The 22,879-nt window shown below is 43.1% G+C and overlaps 1 protein-coding gene across 2 annotated transcripts in view; it reads left to right on the plus strand.

Annotated features, from left to right (window-relative positions):
- Positions 1-22,401, plus strand: part of Dock8 (dedicator of cytokinesis 8) — a 157,958-nt gene extending 135,557 nt beyond the window's left edge. For both annotated transcript variants that reach the window (XM_090329689.1, XM_090329690.1), the window contains exons 38-48: positions 812-912; positions 1,623-1,815; positions 5,979-6,122; positions 7,485-7,616; positions 8,292-8,426; positions 10,337-10,426; positions 14,131-14,367; positions 17,284-17,427; positions 18,750-18,856; positions 20,222-20,392; positions 20,795-22,401. In XM_090329689.1, the coding sequence (XP_090185815.1) occupies positions 812-912; positions 1,623-1,815; positions 5,979-6,122; positions 7,485-7,616; positions 8,292-8,426; positions 10,337-10,426; positions 14,131-14,367; positions 17,284-17,427; positions 18,750-18,856; positions 20,222-20,392; positions 20,795-20,855 (1,515 nt within the window). In that variant the 3' untranslated portion in view covers positions 20,856-22,401. The remainder of the gene's footprint in view (positions 1-811; positions 913-1,622; positions 1,816-5,978; positions 6,123-7,484; positions 7,617-8,291; positions 8,427-10,336; positions 10,427-14,130; positions 14,368-17,283; positions 17,428-18,749; positions 18,857-20,221; positions 20,393-20,794) is intronic.
- Positions 22,402-22,879: the final 478 nt, after the last annotated feature.

Genomic DNA, 22,879 nt, shown 5'->3' on the forward strand with positions numbered 1-22,879 from the left:
GAATAGAAATGGTTTACAAGGATGGTATGGCTTGCACTGCTAATGAATACTGTCAGTCAAGTTAGACAGTTATAAACAAGTTTACTCCTAAGTAAGCTTGTGAGGTCAGTCATCTCTTTCATGTCTGCTGAATGCCTATGGAATTGATGCGGAGATAAAACATTCCAGGGCCGGGAGTTTGACCTAGTGATAGAGTGCTCGCCTAGAAAGACCTGGGATCGATTCCTTGGTACCACATACATAGAAAAAAAAGCCAGAAATGGTGCTAAGGCATAAGTGGTAGAGCTCTAGCCTTGAGAAAGCCCAAGGACAGTGCTCAGGCCCTGAGCTCAAGCCCAGGACTGGCAATACATACATACATACATACACATACACACATACACACACACACACATACATACATACATACATGTCTTCTTTATGGTTTAGCTCCAGATCATAGCCTGTTCCTTGATAGGTCCCCACTTACACCGTGACATCACAGAGTAAAATTCAGAACTTTTCACAATGCCAAGAGCTAGAACTAGTTCAACTGTTTTTAAACAAAGAGTGTTGGAGACATGTAGAATGTAAGATTGCAGGGCTACATGGTGGACCCCAAAATCAACTGTCTCTGGCTTCAGAATCACATGGACTTGCAAAGACAGAAGCCATAGATGATCCAGACCGGGGGCCTTCTCCGCCTCTGCTCTCTGCTCCTTGGAACAAAGCCATTCCATAGCTTTCTCAGTGTTTGCTTGTATTCTTAACTGCTTGCAATGAACTACAGAGTCAAGATTTTTGGGGGTGGGGGGCCTACACTCTTTTGCAGGTAGAGGAACTTCTCTGCAATCTGAACAGCATTTTATATGACACAGTGAAAATGAGGGAATTTCAGGAAGACCCTGAGATGCTTATGGATCTTATGTACAGGTAACTGATATCATTAAAAAGGTATCGTTTGGGGGTTCGGGGCTTGTCATGGTACAGTTCTTACCAGCATAATAATCACAGGTAATATGGGCAGAATTGTTTGGGTAGGCACAGAAAAGGATGAGGTTGGACACATCAAGTGTATGGCAGTGGTCTGATGCAATGGGTTATTATTTTGAGAGAAAAGGAAAAAGATGGCTGTGCTCAAAGTCTAGGAAAAAGGACATCTTTTTAGCAGGCCTCTTCTTCTCTTAACAGCTTAGTATTAACTAAGGGATGGTTTGGGAGATTCGGTAAACCTGGGCATGGAAAGAAAATGTTCACCTTTTCTCCCATTTTCTGAAGCTGTAGGTTTAAAATTCTATAGGTGCCAAGCATTGGTGGCTCACACTTGTAATCCTGGTGACTTGGGAGACTGAGAGTTGAGGACCATGGTTCAAAGCCAGCCCAAGCAGGAAGTCCATGAGACTCTTATATCCAGGGAACTACCCCCCCCCCAAAGAAAACCCCAGAAGTAGAGCTCTGTGCACCATTGGGGTAGTATACCAGCTTTGAGCAATAAAGCTCAGGGAGAGTGCCCAGGTTCTTAATTCTATCTCCAGAACTGCCCCCACACACACACCCTAGCAGTAAGGTAACTCTGTACCTGATGTAGAATAGCAGTATCATGAATCAGTTGTCCTTGAGCCTGTTGCTCAATCTGCCCTCAGAATTGCCAAGAGTTACCAGACATCTCCTGATCTGCGGCTCACCTGGCTCCAGAACATGGCGGAGAAACACACCAAGAGGAAATGCTTCACAGAGGCCGCCATGTGCCTGGTGCATGCAGCTGCCTTAGTGGCAGAGTACCTGAGCATGCTGGAGGACCACAGTTACCTGCCTGTGGGCAGCGTCAGCTTCCAGGTACAGCACATTCAGCTTTTTCCTGAGGGCAGCGTCCCCACCAGCGGCAGTTTGCTCTGACCCCAGGAGCCATTGAGAAGGACCACAATTCTGGTGCTCACAATTGGAGTAGGAGTAGGTGTTGCTGAGCTTTCTGCAGGAAAAAGGCAAATTTCCCCACTAAAGAACATCTCACCCCAGGTTTCAATACTTGGAAAGGTGGAAAACCCCTGTCTTCATGAATTATATTTGCCTCCTCTAATTGCTTTGTCCTGATGGAAAAGTCCATGAGACTTTTTATCTCCATAGGTGGAGAAATGACTCAATGTGATAGAGCACTAGCCTTGAGCAAAAATGCTCACGGACATCTTACTCCCCTCAAAATCCAGATGTGGAGTTGTGACTCAAGTGGCAGAGTGCCAGCCTTGAGTTAAAAAGCCAAAGGAGAATGTGACACTCTAAGGTCAAACCTCAGTACTAGTGTCTGTCTGTCTGTCTGTCTGTCTTCTATCTATTGGTTATAATTAGGTACTTTGGTAGAGGTCCTAACACTTTCACATACATCATATAAATCAGTGAAGGAGGTGGTAGGGAAGGTAGTATTATATTGATCCTACCCCACAGATGTAGGATCTGAGAGAATTATTATTAATGTGAATGTGTGTGTGAGAATATGAGTGAGTGTGAGTGTGAGTCCTGGGGCTTAAACATAGGGCCCAGACTCTGTCTCTGAGCTGCTTTTGCTCAAGTCTAGCACTCTGCCACATGAGTCATAACAACTCCTCCTCCTCCTCCTTCTCCTCCTCCTCCTCCTCCTCCTCCTCCCCCTCCTCTTCCCCCTCCTCCCCTTACTCCTCCTCCCCTTCCTCCTCCTCCCCTTCCTCCTCCTCCTCCTCCTCCTCCTCCTCCTCCTCCTCCTCCTCCTCCTCCTCCTCCTCCTCCTCCTCCTCCTCCTCTTCTTCTTCTTCTTCTTCTTCTTCTTCTTCTTCTTCTTCTTCTTCTTCTTCTTCTTCTTCCTCGTTTAGTGGAGATAAAAGTCTTACAGACTTTCCTGCTTAGGCTGGCTTCAAACCATGGTCATCAGATCTCAGCCTCCTGAATAGCTAGGATGACAGGTGTGAGCCACCAACACTCAACTGAGAATTACTCTTCTGTGATCATTGAAACGGTTTCACAGAGACTTGCCGTTGGCACTGCAGACTGACAAGCAGGAAAGGATTTGTGAACTTTGGAGAAATGATTTTCCTTGTGCCTGATTCTTTTATTTCATGTTACAAGTCTGAGGGTCCTCTCCCCAATCCAAAATCAAGAAAGTCAAATTGACCTGAGAAGGGAAACAGGGGCTTAGTTAATACTTTCTGAAGCTAACCTGAAAATTATCTATACTTCGCAAGAGGAAGTATTCTTAGCTCAGACTACAACAGCAATATGGTATTTAGATGGGGTTGGGGGAGAGAAGTTTGTAATTTTTTTACAGAAACATGATCTGTAGAGATGACCATGCAGACTTACAAAGTCCTTAACAAGTGCTTGTGTTATTCTTGTTTGAATTGCCATGACTGATTTTATGAAAGGCTTTGTCCTCCTGTTTATTTTTCAACACTATTTTGTGATGCTTTGTGTGCCAAAAAGAAAAAGCAATTCAAAGTTGCTTTCCCAGGATTAAAAGCTAAATCACTGAAAACATTTTGGCAGAGCCAGGAGCTTCTACTCTCTAGAACGTTACTTAGCAGCGAAGCTGGGGTGCACTTCCTGTCCTAATGCTTCCTTTCTTGCAGCGCTCAATTATTATATATGTGTGTGTATGTATATGTGTGTGTGAGTTATTACTTCAGTCTCAGCAAATCAATTTTATTCTCAAATTAGAAATGAATAATATTGAGATGAACCTGCAGGAGTACTTGCCAGACTAGACCTACAGCCTCAACCTCAGTGTTGCCACCACCTCTTGCTCTGGTCTTCTGTTGTATGGCTTCATTCTGCACGAGCTTCTCATGCTGACCAAGTTAGATTTAGGTTTACACCTCTACATTCAGTCCAGGAGAAAAAAAAAAGAGGTGCCTCATTTCTGGCAGTGGCAGAGAAAAGTCTCCAGGCACTCAGTGGTTCCCATTTGGTCATGAATTCATCTCTGAACCAAAAATAATGGCTAAAAATATGAAGTCTTCAGATTGATTGGCTGAACCAGAGTCGCAGGCCTATACCTAAACTTATGGGTGGTTCTCCAAAAGAAAATTATGGTACTTTATGTTGCCCAGAAGGGATTCTGGGGAGTGTTAACCACAGATATTGATGCTGCATTGTTAAATACTTTTACACTTGAGTTTTTAATCTTGTTCTGTTCCAATAATATTAAGAAGATTGGAAAAGACATATGAACTGGAGACAAATATGTGCAAGGAAAAGTAACCTTGAGAGCGCTGAATTCCAGGAAACTGAGATCACTGAAATTCTTTACCCTAGAGTACAATATTTATTTCACAAATGTAGATATGGACACATTCTTAGATACTGCTGTTATTGTTACCTCCCCAAATCTAAAGCCATGGAATGTCCCAGAATATTTTTCCCCTGATGGCAACTCATAACTACATGGCTTCATATCTGTGGAAAATCTCAGCGAATTCTACTAGTTCTAGTTTCCTGAGTTATTCTTTCCACTGAATCTCTTGGGCCTTCCACTGTCTTTAGTTTAGAGTCATCATAATAGGTAGCCTGCATTTGAAAGAATGACTAATCATAGGAGACTTTGAGAGCCTCCACCTATATTCATAAAACTACATTATAATGTTGGGGATGAAAGGATAGGCTATGACAACTACTTCCTCATTGATTGCTAATGTTGACTCTCTTGATCTTGTTAGCCAGAACAGAACATAGACAGCTTTCATTTCAGAATTCACCTCTGATCAGTTAGTAATGGCTGAGTGGAACATTATGCTGAGAGAATATTGAGACTATATCCGTTCTCCAGGGGAAAGAATGCTATAATTGATTAGTTATGCCTAGCAGACACAACAATAGGAAGAAGTGGTCTGTGTGCTATCTTTTTGCAGTCCTTACGAGCATGTAGGGAGAGCATGAGAGAGGTACATGAGGTGCATTTGCACAAAAAATGTAAGGAGATTCTCATTTTCAGTGTCAAGAAATGACAAGTTTAGCACTTCCATGGTTCTAAAAGTGAATGTGTCTAGAGATGTAGTGCCCTGGGTTATTCTTTTCTGTGCTTGAGTCTCTGAAGTCTGTAATTTATATAAAAGAAAAAAATACAGAAACAAAAATGTTCAGGGGCAAGGGAAAATTTAACTGCTATTCCAACATTAAAACTTCCATAAAGAAGACATCCTAGCCAGGCAAGGTGGCTTATACCTGCAATCCTAGCTACTCAGGAGGCTGAGATCTGAGGATTTCCATTCAAAACCAGCCTATGCAGAAAAGTCCATGAGACTCTTATCTCCAGTGAACCAGAAAAAAAAAAAAAAAAGGCAGGAAGCGGTGTTGTGGCTCAAGAACAGAGTACTAGGCTTGAGAACAAAAGCTCAGGGACAGTGCCCAAGCCCCAGGTTCAGGCCCTAGGACTGGCACACACACACACACACACACACACACACACACACACACACACACACACAATGCTTGTTTTCATTTTGGGATCATTCACTAAAGTACAGTTGTTTCCACTCTGTTGCTGTTTCTTGAGGGAAATATCTTCATTGCTGGTGGTGGTGATCGTGGAACTTGAACTCTGGGCCTGGGTGTTGTCCTTGAGCTCTTCAGCTCAAGGCTATAGCCTTACCCCTTGAGCCACAGTGCCACTTCAGGTTTTCTGATGGTTAATTGGAGATAAGAGTCTTACAGACTTCAGTTCCCCGGGCTGGCTTTGAACCATGGTCCTCCAATCTCAGCTTCCTGAGTAGCTAGGATTACAGGCATGAGCCACCATGCCCGGCTAAGGGAAATATCTTCTGCAAAACAACAACAACAACAAAGTCTTCTGATGGCTCAAAAGGATTAGGAAATTGTAGGATTCGAAGGTGTGTTGCTCAGTGTAGAATTATGGGCCTGTGGTAATCACAGCCTTGGTGGGGATCGTGAAGCATTGGTTTCCTCATTCCTACATTGGGGCTGTCCTGCCGTTAGCTCAGCCCCGCTAGTCTCTCTCACCATGCTGTGTTCTCTTGCAGAACATTTCTTCCAATGTGCTGGAGGAGTCTGCAGTCTCCGATGACACCTTGTCACCAGATGAAGACGGGGTGTGCTCAGGCCGCTATTTCACCGAGAGTGGCCTTGTGGGGCTTCTGGAGCAGGCTGCAGAGCTCTTTAGTACGGTCAGTGCCCACGGGGCATCCTGGGGCTGGGCATGCAGGGCAGGGCCTGGCAGGGTGCCCCTAGCTGGGCCAAGCAAGGACTTTGATGTCCACAAATTACATCAGTTCTGCCAGGGAGGTGAGAAAGCCTTTCATCAAGGGAACAGTCTGGTTTGCGCTGCCTTCTCATTGGCTGGGCAGTGGTTTCACAGTATCATTTCCCTTTAATAGGGGTGGAAACTAAGCCTCAGAGAGGTGAAATGGCTTGCCCAGGGTTACACAAGAAATGATGAGACATGTTCTCATTCTCTCATAGGAAAAAAAAAATACACACACACACACACACACACACACACACACTGGGGTGGAGCCACCTTCAGAAGGATAAGGACCCACGATTCCTTCTCACAACAACTGAGCCAGCTCCAGTAACATTGCAGGCTCGGGCAACTCATAAAAATGAGACACAACAGCCCCTGGTGGCTCACACCTGTTATCTCCTAGCTACTCAGGAGGCTGGGGTCTGAGGAACAGGGTTTGAAATCAAACCAAGCAGGAAAGTCTGTGAGACTCTTATCTCCAGTTAATTCCCAATAAAACCTGAAGTGGAGCTGTGGCTCAAGTGGTAGAGCACCATCCTCAAGTGAAAAAGCCTAAGGGATACTCACACCCTGAGAGTAAGCCTCTCTACCAGCACAAAAGGGCAAGAGAGAAAGGAAGGGAGGAAGGGGGGGGGGGGGAGGGAGGGAGGGGGGAAGGGAAGGGAAGAAGAAGAGAAGAAAAAAGGAAAGGAAAGAAAGGAAAAGAAGTTATTGTCTACAGCTGCGATTTCTCCCATGAAGCTCATCTGGGCCTAAACATTCCTAATTAAAGAAGACAAGTTAGACTAGTCACTGAGCATCATTTTTTATTTTAATCATCTCCCTCTTTCCCCATATGTCAAGCCAAGTACATTCTTAATGCTTCTCTCTATTTAGCTCACCCAGTTCTGTCTTCATCTCTAGATTATGTCGTATTTTCTACTTTTCATCTTGCAAGTTTTCTCCCAATAAGGTCTATTTTAATGATTGCTTTAACTATCTTCTCCTGCCCTGTCTTTACAAATTCTATTTTAGGACACAGGAAATGTCCAATGTCTTTAATTCACCAAAAAGCTGGAAGTGGAGCTGTGGCTTAAGAGGTTAAGTGGTAGAGCAGTAGCCTCGCACAAAAATACAGCATAGAAACAGGGACTAGGCCCTGAGTTCAAGCCCCAGGATCATCATGAAAAAAAAAATAATAATACTGTGGTGGCCCAATATGAAGTCCTTTCTCTAGTGTACTAATTGCATAATAAACACTGATTATCTTTAAGTTTCCAATGCATTAAATTCTGTTCCCAAGGGAGGGCTGTATGAGACGGTGAACGAGGTTTATAAACTGGTCATCCCCATCCTGGAAGCTCATCGGGACTTCCGGAAGCTGACCTCCACACATGACAAGCTGCAGAAGGCTTTCGACAACATCATTAACAAGGTAGCCAGGGAACCTGGTCAACATGTGCTGTTACCTGGTAGGCAGGTACTCCTGTGTCAGAATTGTTCAGCCCTGCTGCATCTCCAGAGTCTGGTTTTCCTTGAGCTCATCATTTTCTTTTATTGCCATTAATGAAAAGACTACAGGTTGGCAGAGGTCCAGAATGCCAAGGGTAAGAGAAACAGCTTGAGTTACTTTACAGGCAGAACACATGAGGATCTTTCAAATGAACTTTTCAAATGAAGTCCCAGAAACTTTTTATGGGATTTCTTTTGTTATTATTTCCAAAGCTAATTAAAATATTAAGCTTGCTTGACAGATGGACTTCTTTTACATGAGCTGTAAAAATAAATCTGTCCAGGCACTGGTGACTCATGCCTATAATCCTAGCTACTCAAGAGGCTGAGATCTGAGGATTGTAGTTCAAAGCCAGTCTGGGCAAGAAAATGTGTAAGACTCTTATCTCCAATAAACTACTCAGAAAAAACAAAAAAAAAACCAACCAGAAGTGGGTCTATGGCTTAAGCAGTAGAGTGCTAGCATTGAGCAAAAGAATCTCAGGGACAGCACCCTGGCCCTAAGTTCAAGTCCCAGGACCAGGAAAAAAAAAGTAAATGTCTGTAATGCATCTTCAGGTAGTATATAACTAAAGAATGGTCTTCTTTTGTTGAACAGGATCATAAGAGAATGTTTGGAACTTATTTCCGTGTTGGTTTTTATGGAGCAAAATTCGGTGATTTGGATGAACAGGAATTTATTTACAAAGAGCCCGCTATAACGAAACTTCCTGAGATCTCACATAGACTGGAGGTGAGCAAAGTGCTTTTGAGTGTGGTCTTGACACTTTACCAAACCAAGTTAGCCTGGATCAGTGCAAAAAGAAAACTCAGCTGGGTATCAGTGGCTCACACCTGTCATCCTCACTACTTAGGAGGCTGAGGTCTGAGAATTTCCAGCCTGGAAAAAAAAAAGACATTGAGACTCTTATCTCCAGTTAACCACCAGGAAACTGAGGCTCTGTGCCTCAAAGTGCTGGTCTTGAGCACAAAAGCTCAGGGACAGCGCCCAGGCCCTGATTTCCAACTCCACACCTGACCAATAAGAAAACTTAATTTTTCCACATGACATTTATAATGTGAAGGTATGAGGTATAGTAGCTTTAGATGGTTTCTTCTGAAGATCCTGTATGTTTTCCAGTTCTTTAAATGTTTATTTTCAGGTCTATGTAAAACTCAGTGTCACATGATTTCTTGTAAACCTTCACAATCATTTGTCATCTATACTAACAGATATAGACTCAACTCATAGAGCTGGAGGCTCAAAAGTTAGCCTGACTTTTAAGAAATCTGGCCAAACTACGGAATCATCTAGAAAATGGTGTGGCTGTCCTTTCAGTGAAATTGCACAATCCATTCCACTGTGATTAGGAGATTCTTGGAAAAACTTCACTGTAGTTTGAGACTAGTCCCAGCCACAACCGCCATCTTAAACTCAGTCTACAATCAGCACAAAAGAGTAGCATGTTCCTGCGGGAAGCCAGTAGGGTAGGGTGGTGACAGACAAAAGTACTGTCATCTTAGCTCCTCAGGAGGCTGAGATCTGAGGATCGTGGTTCAAAGCCAGCCCAAGCAGGAAAGTTGGTGCGACTCTTACTGCCAGTTAATCGCCAAGTAGCCCAGAGTAAAGCTATGTGACACAACTGGTTTTGTACCAACTTTGAGTGAAAAAAGCTAAGGGACAATACCTAGGCCTTGTACCAAAGGAGACACACACACACACATACACACACACACACACACACACATTTGAGAGGGCCCAACACTTAAGAAGAAAATCAAAGGGTATCCTTCGCCCCCAAAATAAAACCTTCTCAGGCTGAAGCGCTACATTTCTTATGTGCTACTTCTTTGCATGTAGTTTCTTAGGACTGTAAAATGATAAATTCGTATGGTGCCTGATCACTCCTGGCATTTCCTACCTTTAGCAAATAATTTTCATCCAAAGACCACTGCCAGAGTTCAGTTCGTAAGAAAGATACTGTGTCTCCTTACTAAGAATTTCAAGGGGTGGACTTTATCTTCTTATACTGTATGGCTTGCCACATTTATGACCAAAGTGGTGTCTGCCAAGCCCCCAGTGTATGGAAGGCAAGAAGTAATTCGTGCCACTGAGTCTCAGGAAAAGTGATGATGGTGACAGAATTTAAGACTGAGCGTATTTGTAGAGAAGCATTGACTAATGGATGGTGCTAGACTTCTTTATATTTTTATTTGTCTCAGGAAATGCTGTACTTCGCTTCTTATTTTAGAAGGACTCTCAGTAATCAATGCATAGATTCTCTCTTGGGCTTATTCCAAACTCCTTCCACTTCTGAGAAGATGAAGAGTTGCATTGTGTTAAAAAATGACCATTAGAGCCTGGCACTGATGACTGATGCCTGCAATCCTAACTACTCAGGAGGCTGAAATTTCAGAATTGTGTTCAAAACCAGCCCAGACAGGAAATTCCATGAGAGTCCTATCTCCAATTAACCACACCAAAAAAAAAAAAAGCCCAAAATGGACAAAAATGGAGCTATGACTCAAGTGGTAGAGTGCTAGTCTTGAGCAAAAAACAGCCCCTAGACCCTGAGTTCAAGCCCCGTACACACACACACACACACACACACACACACACACACAGAAAATGACCTTTATAATCCAATGGTTCCTCTTATCTAGGGATTTTATGGTCAGTGTTTCGGTGCAGAATTTGTGGAAGTGATAAAAGACTCTACTCCTGTGGACAAAACCAAGTTGGATCCTAACAAGGTATGGAGACATTTCCCTAAAACATGTTTTTAAAGAAAACCACCCCTGTACCTCCACTTATTTGCTCCCTTCTTTCTGTCACTTACATGCAACCAAACTCTTTTCTAGGTCCCACTTCTGATTGGTGGGGTCTTAACAAAATCACACTTCTCAGGAACTGTAGTAGGAGCTGTCACTTATCAACACCAAGTATATGTCTCCACTGCATTCTCCTTTTTACATTCACCCTGCAGTTCAACCTCCAGTAGCCCTTAGGAGCAGGTTTGGCTGTTCTAGTACAAAGCTGGATGAGAAAATGGAAGCAGAGTAAAGTTGACTAACTTTTCAAAATCATGCAAGAAGAACTTGATTGTGGAAACCAGTCTGCACTGAATCACACTACTCTTTGATGCCTATGAAACCTGTAAACTCTCTACTTTAAACATGTCTCAAAAAATACCAATTCCCAGCCCAGGCTCAGTGAGACATTTCCTGTAATCGTACTACTTGGGAGATTGTAAGACTGTATTTCCAAGCCAGGCTGGGAGTAAAAGCTTGTGAGTCAACATATCAACTAATGGTTGGCATGGTAGGGTATGCCTGCCATCCTCAGTGACATAATAATGCACAAACAGTAGGATTGTAGCCCAGAGCAGCCTTGGCATAAAAGACCCTATCTCAAAACAACCAGTAGGAATGGGTACCAGTGGTTCATGCCTGTAATCCAAAATGTAAAGCTAAAATGTGAGGATTGCTGTTTGAAACCAGCCTGGGCAGTAAATGTCTAGAAAACTTGTATCTCCCATTAACCACCAAAAAGCCAGAAATGGAGCTATGGCTCAAGTGGTAGTTTGCCAGTCTTGAGCAAAAAAAAAGTAAGATAGAACACCCAGGCCCTGAGTTCAAGCCACAGTTTTACAGGAATCCTGAGTAGCTAGGATTACAGTTGTAAGCTACCAGCACCCAGTGAGACCCTGGGTTTTATATACAGGCTGGACACATACACACACACACACACACACACACACACACACACAGAGGCATTAATCAGGAAATTAAATGTGGGGAGGGCTGACGTCCACTCCAAGTCAGGTATGCAATTTCTACCTTGTGGGCTTTCCGTAATGGATGCAGACAGCCCCACCTGGTCTGACAGAAGCCCACATTCCAGCAGACAGCCTCACCTAGCTACATTTTGGCAAACGGCTACTGGAAGGTTCTTTGCCAGGAACATAGTTACTAGGGAGGGGTAACTATGTCTACTTCACCTGGCATATATATAGATATAGATATAGAGGGGGAAAGAGATTGTTATAGTTATGCCATAAACATCTATAGTTTCTATGCCCTCCATGTGGAATCCAGGTCCATTATCCTCTCAATACGCAGTGCCCTTACCTGCCAGAACATTCCACTGACTGGAGATGTCTAGAGTTTTTCTTGAGTTGTTCCACAGGCATGATTGATTAAATCAGTGATCGCATGATTAAACATAACCACTACCCCATCACTCACCTTAGCTGGTCAGATTGGCTCACAGTACCAACCCTCTAAGCACTTGTGACCAATAGAAGCACTGCAGAAGCTTCTCCATTTCCATGGTAAAAACCCTCTAATTCCTCAGGAAATGCCAAGGGCTTCTGAAGCTCTAGACCAGGAAGCAGGGACAAAGCCCAGACCTACATTTTATTGTACACATTCTAGAATGTGGAAACTAGTCCAAGTACGAGGTATTACTAAGGACTGGGATTTGATGGCCATTCAACATCTAGGAGACCTGAAAAATAAAAGATCAAACATCTCCCCTAGTTCTGAAAAGATGGGTCAAATAGAAGGAACCAAATTGAAGAGTTTGTTTGTATACATGTATCAGAAACCGCGTCAATTAACACACATTCCTTAACATGGGATTGCAAGCAATTACTGTGATAAATCGAACTGAGCTTCAAATAGAAATGTCATTTGGATTCCTTTGAAGGAAAAACCTAGCTGGGTACCCATGGTGAGCTTTCTAATACTAGGGACCCCCTCCCCCTGAAGATCCCCAAAGTAGGTCATGAGAGTGCAGAATGAGAACCTGACCCCAGAATTACTACCAGATTTCACTATACTAAGTAGAGATTTATAGTCTGAGTGATTTATACTGAGTAGTGATTTAGTTCCGCCTAGTCACTGGCCATTGTCATTCTTCTTTAGTTTCTTTATGAGAAGACTCTCTCTCTTTTTTTTTTTAATTGTATTTTATTGTCCCGGTAATGTATAGAGGGGTTACAATTACATTCGTCAGGTAATGGGTACATTACTTCTCAACATTGATACCCCTTCTCATGTTTTTGCCCCCCCTCCCAATCATCTTGTTTTTCTCCTTCCCTTGCCTAGTTCAAATAAACAAACATGTATACCAGGTGACAACTGAGCATGAAAAAGTAAATGCCCCTGCTCCCACACTGTCGTTTCTCAAACCCAATTCAGTTTTGGTGTGAGAAATTGAAAACCCAGTTAGTTGTTGCTGTTCTTTCTGTTCTTTATTTTTTGCCAGTCCTGGGTTCAGGGCTTGAGCATTGTCCTTGGGCTTTCTCAAGGCTTTACCACTTGAACCACAGCACCACTTCCAGCTTTTTCTAGTTATGTGGTACTGAGGAATCAAGCACAGGTCTTTGTGCATGGTATGCAAGCACTCCACCACTAGGCCAAACTCCCAGCTGTTGTTTTCTTTCTCTACTTAAGTAGCCTTCTGTAGCCAATCACTGGTGGCTCATGCCTGTAATCCTAGCTATTCAGAAGGCTGAGATGGGAGAATTGAAGTTTGAAGGCAGCCTGGGAAGGAAAGTCTGAGAGACACTTATCTCCAAGTAATTACCAAAAAAAAAAAAAAAAAAAAAGCTAGAAGTGGAGCTGTAGCTCAAGTGGTGGAACACTAGACTTGAGCAGAAAAGCACCCAGGCCCTGAGTTTGAGCCCCAGGACTGAAACTAAAAAAAAAAAAGAAGAAAGAATGAAATCTTCATTAATAAGAACCATGTATGTGTTTAAATGAGTATATGCAATAAAAACTCCCTTTTTAGTGCTGAGTAGTCTTCAATTGTGTGCGTGAAGGGAAAGCACAAGGGATAGCTGTCTGTTGTGGCCAGTGTTGTTGTAGACAGTTATGTACAGGTTTCTGGATATTTTCATTTTTTCATGGGTACACATGATTCCTGGAGTGGGGGGACCCTGGCCCTTAACTGTCTAAGAAAAGTGCTAACTTGTTTTGTAAAGCAGCTAGTAGGTGGTGGTTGTTTTTTTTTTTCCCCCTCCATTCCCAGCTCCCCACAGGGAAGTGCCGACTGCTTTTCCTCCTGGCTAGCTCTTGGTGTTACTAGCTTCCTTAGCCTGGAGTGTGTGTCTTATTGTCGTGGTAACTCATGGAAAGGAAAGAGTGTGTGAAGCAGTGGTTTGCAAACTCAGGCTGAGACTTTCACTGGGTTGGCGTGTGCTCGGAAGGGTCTGCCTCCCGTAAGCGAATCTCTTCCCATCTCTTCCTCTTTCTCCTCCTGGGATGGAGAGAATGGCAGACTTAGAATTCCCACCCAGGACAGACAGCCCTGGTACCTTTGGGGATGGGCTGGGGTCATGGCTCTTGTCTGCAGAATGGCTCACCACTTTCTCCCCTTCTCCTCCTCCTTCTCCTTCCCCTTCTTCGCCCCCCTCCTCCTCTCCCTCCTTCCTCTGTTCCTCCTCCCCTAGGCCTACATACAGATCACTTTTGTGGAGCCCTACTTTGACGAGTATGAGATGAAAGACAGGATAACGTACTTTGAGAAGAATTTCAACCTGCGCAGGTTCATGTACACGACACCCTTCACCCTGGAGGGGCGGCCCCGGGGAGAACTGCATGAACAGTACCGGAGGAACACCATCCTCACCACCATGCACGCCTTCCCCTACATCAAGACCAGGATCAGCGTCATCCAGAAGGAGGAGGTAATAGCCAGGCAGCAAGAACCACCTGGCAATGCAGGCCTGGCTGACTCTCCTGCAGAACACAAGCCCAAGGGTTCTCTCACTCAAGTTGCAGTGCAATATAAAGAGATTGCATTGGAAACGTCATTAGAGTTAACTTCATGGTGCCAGAGCCTGGTCATTGTCCCTGAGATTTTATAGTCAAGGCTGGCATTCTACCTCTTGGACCTCATCTCCACTTCCAGCACTTTGGAACTGGCAATAGAGTCTCACTGACTTTCTTGCCCTGGATGGCTTTGAACTGGGATCTTCAACCTCTTGAGTAGCTAAGATTAACAAGGTGTGAGCCACTGGTGCCCACCTTCGTGTTTCATAGCACTACTTTCATTCCCTGTGTCACTGATTAGTCAAATCTGTACTATAAATATGTCTACATACTTAATTACAGTATGTAATACTTAAATCATTTAATTTAATTATAAACATGTTTGACCCTTTATAGCCTTGGGTCCCACATTTGTGAAGTCAACCAACCATGAATCGAAATAGGTTTTTTTTTTAACACATTATTTCTGAATTGAATACATGCAGTTGTTTTTCTTGTTATTCTCCGATAAACAATATAGTATAACAGTTATTCACTTAGTGCTTGCACTGCAATAATATTGTAAATAATTTAGAAATAATTTAAAGTACAGACAAGATATATAAATACCACACTACACTCTTTTCTTGAAAATCTTGAGCATCCTCTGTGATTTTGCTACTTAAACCACTCAGGACCGCATACTCTTCTTTTGGTTTTTCTGCTCAAGGCTGGTTTTCTACCACTTGAACCATACCTTTATTTCTGCCTTTTTTTGATGGTTAATTGAACATCACAGTCTCTCAAATTTATCTGCCTCAGCTGGCTTTGATCCTTGATCCTTAGATCTCCGTCTCCTGAGTAGCTAGGATTACAGGCATGAGATTCTGACACCCAGCAAATAGAAGATTTTTAATTCATTTTAATAGGAACCATCAAGGTAGTCTCTCCAACTATAGAGTCTTTCAAAATTTTATACATACTATCCACGATCTGGTTTTCTTTAAAACACCTATAATGTGCACCCAATTGTCATTTCTGTTATATAAGGCCACTGCCTTGTCTGCAACTATGAACTCAGGATTACAATTCTGCATTGTCTTTCTTGTATCGACCACACCCATTGTGCATTGTCCATGATGTGCAGTTTTGCTTTCTGCAAAGCAGACTGGAGACTTAAAAAGCCTTGTAAAACAAGAGGAGAATAGAAGGCTTCTGAATTTTTATGGTTTTTGACCCTAGCCTTTTATAGTTATCTTATGCACACCTAATACGACAGGAATTTTTATAGCAACTCATTGTCATGACATCTTTCCCAAGCATTTAACTTGTCTTTGTAGAAACAACTCTTCTTTCCACACCCACAGTTCATCAGTTTGTACATTATTGACTTACATTAGGTCATTAAAATAACAAAGTATTGCGGGTTTAATCAAGTCAGTGAGCATGGAGTTGACTGGGGACTAACTGCTTCATCAGGCCAGAACAATAAAGCAGTCCCCCAACTCATCCTGACCCAGTGAACCCCACCAGAAAGAGAGATTTTGCAGAATCCAGAGAGAGTTGACCTGTCAACCCAGTCTAAAGGGAGCTTATTTAGAAGGCATTTCTTACTGTTTTGGGCTTTTGAGCACTAAGACATTCTAGGCACAGCACAAGAATAAACCCTTTGCCCTCTTAAAAATATTTTCATATGTTTTCTTGACCACTCACTAAGGAAATATCAAAGTACTATACACTATACATTTCGAGTGCAGAATTGTGAGATCTCATGGATCAGGAGGCTGAGAAGTCCCAATGTAAAGAGTTGGTCGTGTTGTTCCTTTTGAGGCATGTGGAAGAGAAATTGCTCATGCCTCTCTCCTTGGCTTTTTCTCCTTGAGATTATTCATGTCACCTTCTTTCTGTACACACTTGTGTCCTGATTTCCTCTTATAAAGGTTGAATTAGGACTCACCCTAATAAACTCAGTTCAGCTGAGTTATCTAATTAAAAACCCTATCTCCAAGGAAGGTTCTATTTTGAGCTATTGGTTGGGGGTGGTGGTGGTCAGGAGTTGAACCTAAGGATCTGGCCCTGGGTGAGACATGGGCAGGTCTCAATATGTCACATTCAGGAAGGACCCTAAGTCAGCAGAACTTGGCAACTAGGGAGTGACCTTGATGAAGAAGAAGTGCCTTTGGGCAGAGGTGAGACTGCCCAGGTAAGGCCAGTAGTCTTGGGGAGGAATGTGACTGCTGCCCTTCCAAAAGGAACTTGACAGCGTAGGAAGAACACAGAATGTAGACACGATTGTGCTCAAGTGAGGACTCCCCTCGTACTCACTGGGTCCTTGTGGGCAACTTAGCATTGAAATTTTCCTTTGGCTGCAAAATGGAGAGAACAGGAAGAGGGTTTACAGGAGCATAACATAAATGTGTGTACAGCCATGCTGGTGGCTCACATCTGTGATCATAGCTCCTCAGGAGGCTGAGATCGGAGGATGTTAATTTAAAGCCAGCCTGGGCAGGAAAGTCCATGAGACTTTGGATAACTACCCAAACTGAATGTGGTGCTGTGGCTCAACATGGTAGAGTGCTGACCTTGAGAAGAGGTTAAGGACAGCGCCTAGGCCTAGACTTCAATCCCCATGGCTGACCAAAAAAAAAAAATGTATGTACAATGTTCTGGACATAGAATCACTCAAGACATAGGAGGACCTTTCTTCCTCGCCAGTTCAGCCATCTCAGATGACTCTGAAGGTCTTCCCTTCACTGCTCCTTCAAACCCAGGCGCCCCCTCTGCCTTAGGCCAGGTTTGTCCCTGGCATGTGATAGCAGACGATGACTTTGTACAAATGTGTCTTTGTTCAGCTTGTTTTGACTCCAATTGAAGTGGCCATTGAAGACATGAAGAAGAAGACCCTGCAGCTAGCGGTGGCCATTCACCAGGAGCCTCCTGACGCCAAGATGCTTCAGATGGTGCTACAGGGCTCTGTGGGAGCCACTGTGAATCAGGTGAGCAGAGCCAGCTGCTGCCATCCGGCACAGTACTTAGGATTCTGGCTACTCAGTCTATACCCTTCTTCTTTCTGGAGTTCTTCCAGAATCTAAAGTACATAGGAATACTGCTCCTAAGCTTAGCCTCAACACTTGAACCATGTAAAATCATTTCAGGAAGCTTTCTTGTCCATGTAACGACTCAAGGTGACAAAGAAATCCCTAGAGATGAGTGCACCGAGTACTTAGGTCCAAAACTGGCCCAGCTCTGTGATCCGGTTGAAAAGTACTGAGTGCTACCCAGTGGAGCAGGCACAATTATTACAGGCTTGGGACTAGTCTAAAAATGCCTGTAAGCAAAGGAGGAAAGAGCCTGGACCCGCCAGTTCCTAGATCACTGGAGAGATACGCTTCACATGCCAAGGGCCTGGCCAGTAATGATCCTGTGCCAGGCTCCCCAGACCACTTCAGCCAGACTAGATCTTCTCAGATATGTTAGAATGCTAACTCTTGAGCTCATTGTGGAGCTAAGACACTTTCAGATGGAGGGGGTACAAGACTCAAACACCCTGTGCAAGGGGCTTCTTAATAAACTATATGCAGTGAACGCCCCTAATATTTGCTTCTACATCTACTTATACCCACCCATCCTCCACTTTCAAAACTTCCACAAGCATCCTAACTCTGTCCTCACTCAGCCCATCCTCCATCTGAAAGTGCCCTGTTATTCTAGGTAGAGGCACAAGATGTGAAGCTCCAGAGATCTAATGCTTGCCTAGCATGCATCGGTCCTGGGATCAAATACCAGGACCAAGGAGAAAGACAGACAGATAAAAAGGAAAACAGAGGAGAAATGCTTACATTGCTAAGATAAGAACATTGAGAAGCTTTTGCTTTTGTAAGTCCCATTGATGACACAAAAATGGAAACTTTATGTCCTCAACCACAGTCTATATAAAGTACTCCATAGATCTGTGACTCAGTCAACATTAGACAACTAGGTAAGTGAATATGAACTGATACATCAAGGCAGTCCCCAGTTTGAACACTATTTCTTTGGTGTAATTCTATTAACTTTATGTTTGAAGGAAAACTGTGGGTATTAGGTATTGGATTAAGAAAAAAATGTATTTTTACCAAAGAATTCTTCAAAAAAAATTCCAGGCTTCTAAGAAATCATTTTCCTGAGACGCTCAAGACTTTCCCGATTGTTTTGGGTTTGTGTTAGTCAAACTACAAAATGAAATGCTCAACGTAAGAACTCAGGCCAACATTTTCTCCCAAGTAATTTAACTTTCTTTCCCATGTCAGCATTGTTTTCTTACTTTCTCCTCCATCAGGGACCACTGGAAGTAGCCCAAGTATTTCTGGCTGAAATTCCAGCTGATCCGAAACTCTATCGACATCACAACAAGCTGAGACTGTGCTTTAAGGAGTTCATAATGCGGTAAGGGTGAACATGGAGGTAATTTCAGTTCAGTACTGGTTCTCTAAATGTGGATTCCAGGCCAGGGGCTTGGTGTCACCTGAAAACTTTCTGAAAAGACAAAAGAGAAGCTTGGGTGTTACTCAGTGATGGACTGCTTATGAGTCCCTGGGCTTCCATGCCCAGCACCACAAAGATAAATAAATAGAAAAGGCAGCATCCGAGGTGGGATGTCCTAGATCTACTAGATCAAATGTGTTGGAGGTGGGACTCACCCATTGGTGATTTCATAAGCCTCCTGATGATTCTATACACACTGAATTCCACAAGTTCTGACATTGGCAAGCTAAGTAATTTCCCAAATCATATATATAGCCAGTTACATCTATCCCATTCATTTAACCTGTCCATTGAGGATTTTCTCTATTTTAGTGGCTACATTTTTGTTTCTAGAAGATCCTAGTTGTTTGTTTGTTTTTGTTTTTTTAGTTTGGGATAGTATATCTTTTATGACCTCTGTTATCTCGAATTCTTTGCAGGTTTTTTTTCCCCCAGTACTGGTTTGTTAGCTTTCTTTCCATCACTAAGATAAAAAACCAAACCTAAAATACACACACACACACACACACACACACACACACACACACACAAAAAAAAAAAAAAACACACATACACACGCATACATTCATGCACATGCATACAAACTGAAGCCAAACACGGATGGCTTACACCTGTAATCCTAGCTACTCAAGAGGCTAAGATCTGATGATCATGGTTCCAAGACAGCCTGGACAAGAAAGTCTGTGAGATTCTTATCTAAAATAAGCTACTCAGAAGAAGCTAAATGTAGTGCTGTGGCTGAGTGGTGGAGCACTAGCCTTGAGCAAAAGAAGCTCAGGGTCAGTGCCAAGGCCCTAAGTTCAAGCCCCAGGATGGGTTAAAAAAAATCTGAGAAAATCATCTTACAGGAGGAAAGATGTATTTGGGCTCACAATCTGATTGTTTGTCTGGCTCCCAGTGATTTGACTTTCAGGCATGACAGGATGTCTTGATGGCTGAAGTGTGTGGTGGGGGAAGAAGTTACTAATGTGATGCAGAGAGAGAGACAGACATACACTCCTTTCAACTAGGCCCTGCCTCTTAAAGTTCTGTCACCTCTTAATAAACCATCAGATTATGAATCTATAGATAGGATTTATACTCCAATGAGTTCGCCCAGAGTCCATCACTTGACCAGAAGTCTTTAGCACATGGCCCTTGAGGATATTTTAGATGCAAACAGAGGTAGTCACAAGTGATAATATCCTACCCTCATCTCCAAATTTCTAAGCACTGCAAACTTCAGTGAAACCTCACTTTTCTCCTCCCTGATGGCTTCAATCTCAGGTGTGGCGAGGCTGTTGAGAAAAACAAGCGTCTCATTACAGCAGACCAGAGGGAGTATCAGCAGGAACTGAAAAAGAACTATAGCAAGCTGAAAGAGAACCTCCGGCCTATGATAGAGCGGAAAATTCCAGAACTCTACAAACCCATATTCCGAGTTGAGAGTCAAAAGAGGTGAGAAAGGGGTCAATAGGACATCTTCCTGGGGAGAAGAGTGTTGGGGGTACAGTCCATTGAGGCTGATTCTGCTGCTCTTTGAGGGCTGTGGAGAACTGCCAGGTGGAGAGAAAGGCCTAGAACAAAGAGGCCACCCAGCCCGCTCCCGTCTTCCCTGAGCCTTCCCCCCGGCCTCTTTTAGGCAGCCCCTGTTTTCCTATTGGCCTTATGCCATTGCTATAGCCTGTCTTGGGCATTTTGTGGGTTTCTTTGGACACAGTGTGGTGAGGTCATAGACTCTCCTCTTATTCTCCTCTTATTTATGGAGAAGATGTCCTATTCAGATGGGGGATTTCTTCCCCGCCCCCTCTCTCTTTTAAAGACTAATCTACTACCCCTCTCTTTCTGCCTCTCTTTCAGGGACTCCTTCCACAGGTCTAGTTTGAGGAAATGCGAAAGCCAGTTGTCACAAAACAGCTAAGGAACATCACCTTTACCCACAGAGACTAAGGCCTGTGACCTGAGAGCATCTCACTGGTTCTGAAAACATAGAACACCAGCAGCCGCCAGGACTGGCACACACTCCCTGCCCAGCGAGCACTCCAGAAAGCTGGGGAGCCAAGAAACCATGGGTGATGCCTACATGTACTCTGACTGAATCTTGGCCATGCTGGGTTGGAGGAGGTTTGGATGTGGGAGAAAGAGTGAGATAGGTCATCAGGGGTGACTGTATATTTATTAAAGTGTATTTTTTTTCACAGTGTTGTACAAAAAAAGCATAAGTAGTTTCTAATGAGGGGTCAATAACTTGGCCACCCAAGAAATGATTTCCTATCCGATCTGAATTTGAATTTACAGGGCAAACTCAAATTGCACTGCACAAGGGAAAAGTAGAAAAGTTATCCACCAGCCTATTCCAAATTGACTTTCCTGGTCTCACCTTTTCATAAGAAGGGAAAGTAATTCTAGGACCCCAAAACATTTTAAATAAGTCTATAAGGAGAAGGCTTATTTGAAATATAATCATCGTGATGATTGGATCTTCTTAGCCCTTTGGTTATGGTGGACAACTTGTATAGCTATTTTTGCTTTGTTATATTATTGGTATGTTGAGATCCTTCGCATTTGTAAAAGAAGCACTGATTTAGGCGTTACATGGTACTCAGCACTCCACCAAGCAGGGCTGGAACATCACCCACTGAAGCAGAGGCAATTTCTCCTGTCATATGTTGCTATTTTTCCTTATGTCTGTCCTCACCCTCTTTTTCTCCTCTCTGGGACCAAGAATATTTTGATAAGATAATACCTCTGCTTTTGTGTCAGAATGTTTTCTAGTCTTCTGCCATGAAGAATATTCTTTTGACAATGTATTTTAGAAGAAAGATGAACAAATATATTATTTGAGAATTAAATTATATATTTTTAATATAACTGATGACCTTGACTGATAACTAAATATGGAATAAGAATTTCAAACAACATCTGTGTCCTTCCTTCTGTTATAAAGAAAACTCGCTTGGGGCCGGGAGTTTGGCCTAGTGGTTAAAGTGCCTGCCTAGCATGCACGAAGACCGGGGTTCGATTCCTTGATACCACATACCTAGAAAAAAGCTGGAACTGGTGCTGTGGCTCAAATGGTAGAGCTCTAGCCTTGAGAAAGTCCAAGGACAGGGCTCAAGCCCTGAGCTCAAGCCCAGGACTGGCAAAAAAAAGAAAACAAAAAAAAAAAAAGAAAACTCGCAAGTATTGTAGAGCTTCAGAGGAGAAGGGTCTTAAGCAGTGCTATCTGTCCAGGTGACACCTTTAATCTTGATGGTCATAAGAGGCAATTTTATTCAGAATTCCAGAACTTTACACTTGTCAAGTATGCATGAATTTACATTTTGAAAGATAAGTTTTGTTTGGTCAATTGTGGGCCTTGAACTCTGGGCCTGGGAGCTGTCCCTGAGTTCTTCAACTCAAGGCTACTGCCCCTAGAGTCAGAGGGCCACTTACGGTTTTCTAGAGGTTAATTGGAGATAAGATCTCAAGGTCTTTAGTGCCCAGGCTGGGTTTGAACCTTGATCCTCACATCTCAGCTTCCTGAGTAGTGAAAATTGCACAAGCAGTGAACCACTGGTGCGCAGCTCTTTTTTTTTCTTTTTCTTTTTTTTTTTTACTTTGGGGAGGCTTGAGTCAAGGTCTTACATGCTGCTTTTTTATGTAAATTACAGCTGGCTCTCTACCACTTGAGCCATGCCTCCAATTCCTGAATTGAGATTTTTGTTTTCTGTAAATTAGAGAAATGTAACGCCACAGGAGTTCTCTTGACTCTTCAAGTTCAACGGGGCAGCTGCCATAAACCATATAAGAATCTCAGGAAAATGAAACATGAATACTGCGCAGACCTGATTGGTGGGTTGAACTCTGTTCTTTCTATTCTGTAAGGCATGTTGACTGTGACAAGAACTTTATAAAGAAAGCAAACTTGTAGGGCCGTCACTAGAAACTATGGATGCAAGTTTT

Source organism: Megascapheus bottae, chromosome 3 (genome assembly GCF_031878675.1).
Source record: "Megascapheus bottae isolate mThoBot1 chromosome 3, mThoBot2.hap1, whole genome shotgun sequence".
NCBI lineage: Eukaryota > Metazoa > Chordata > Mammalia > Rodentia > Geomyidae > Megascapheus > Megascapheus bottae.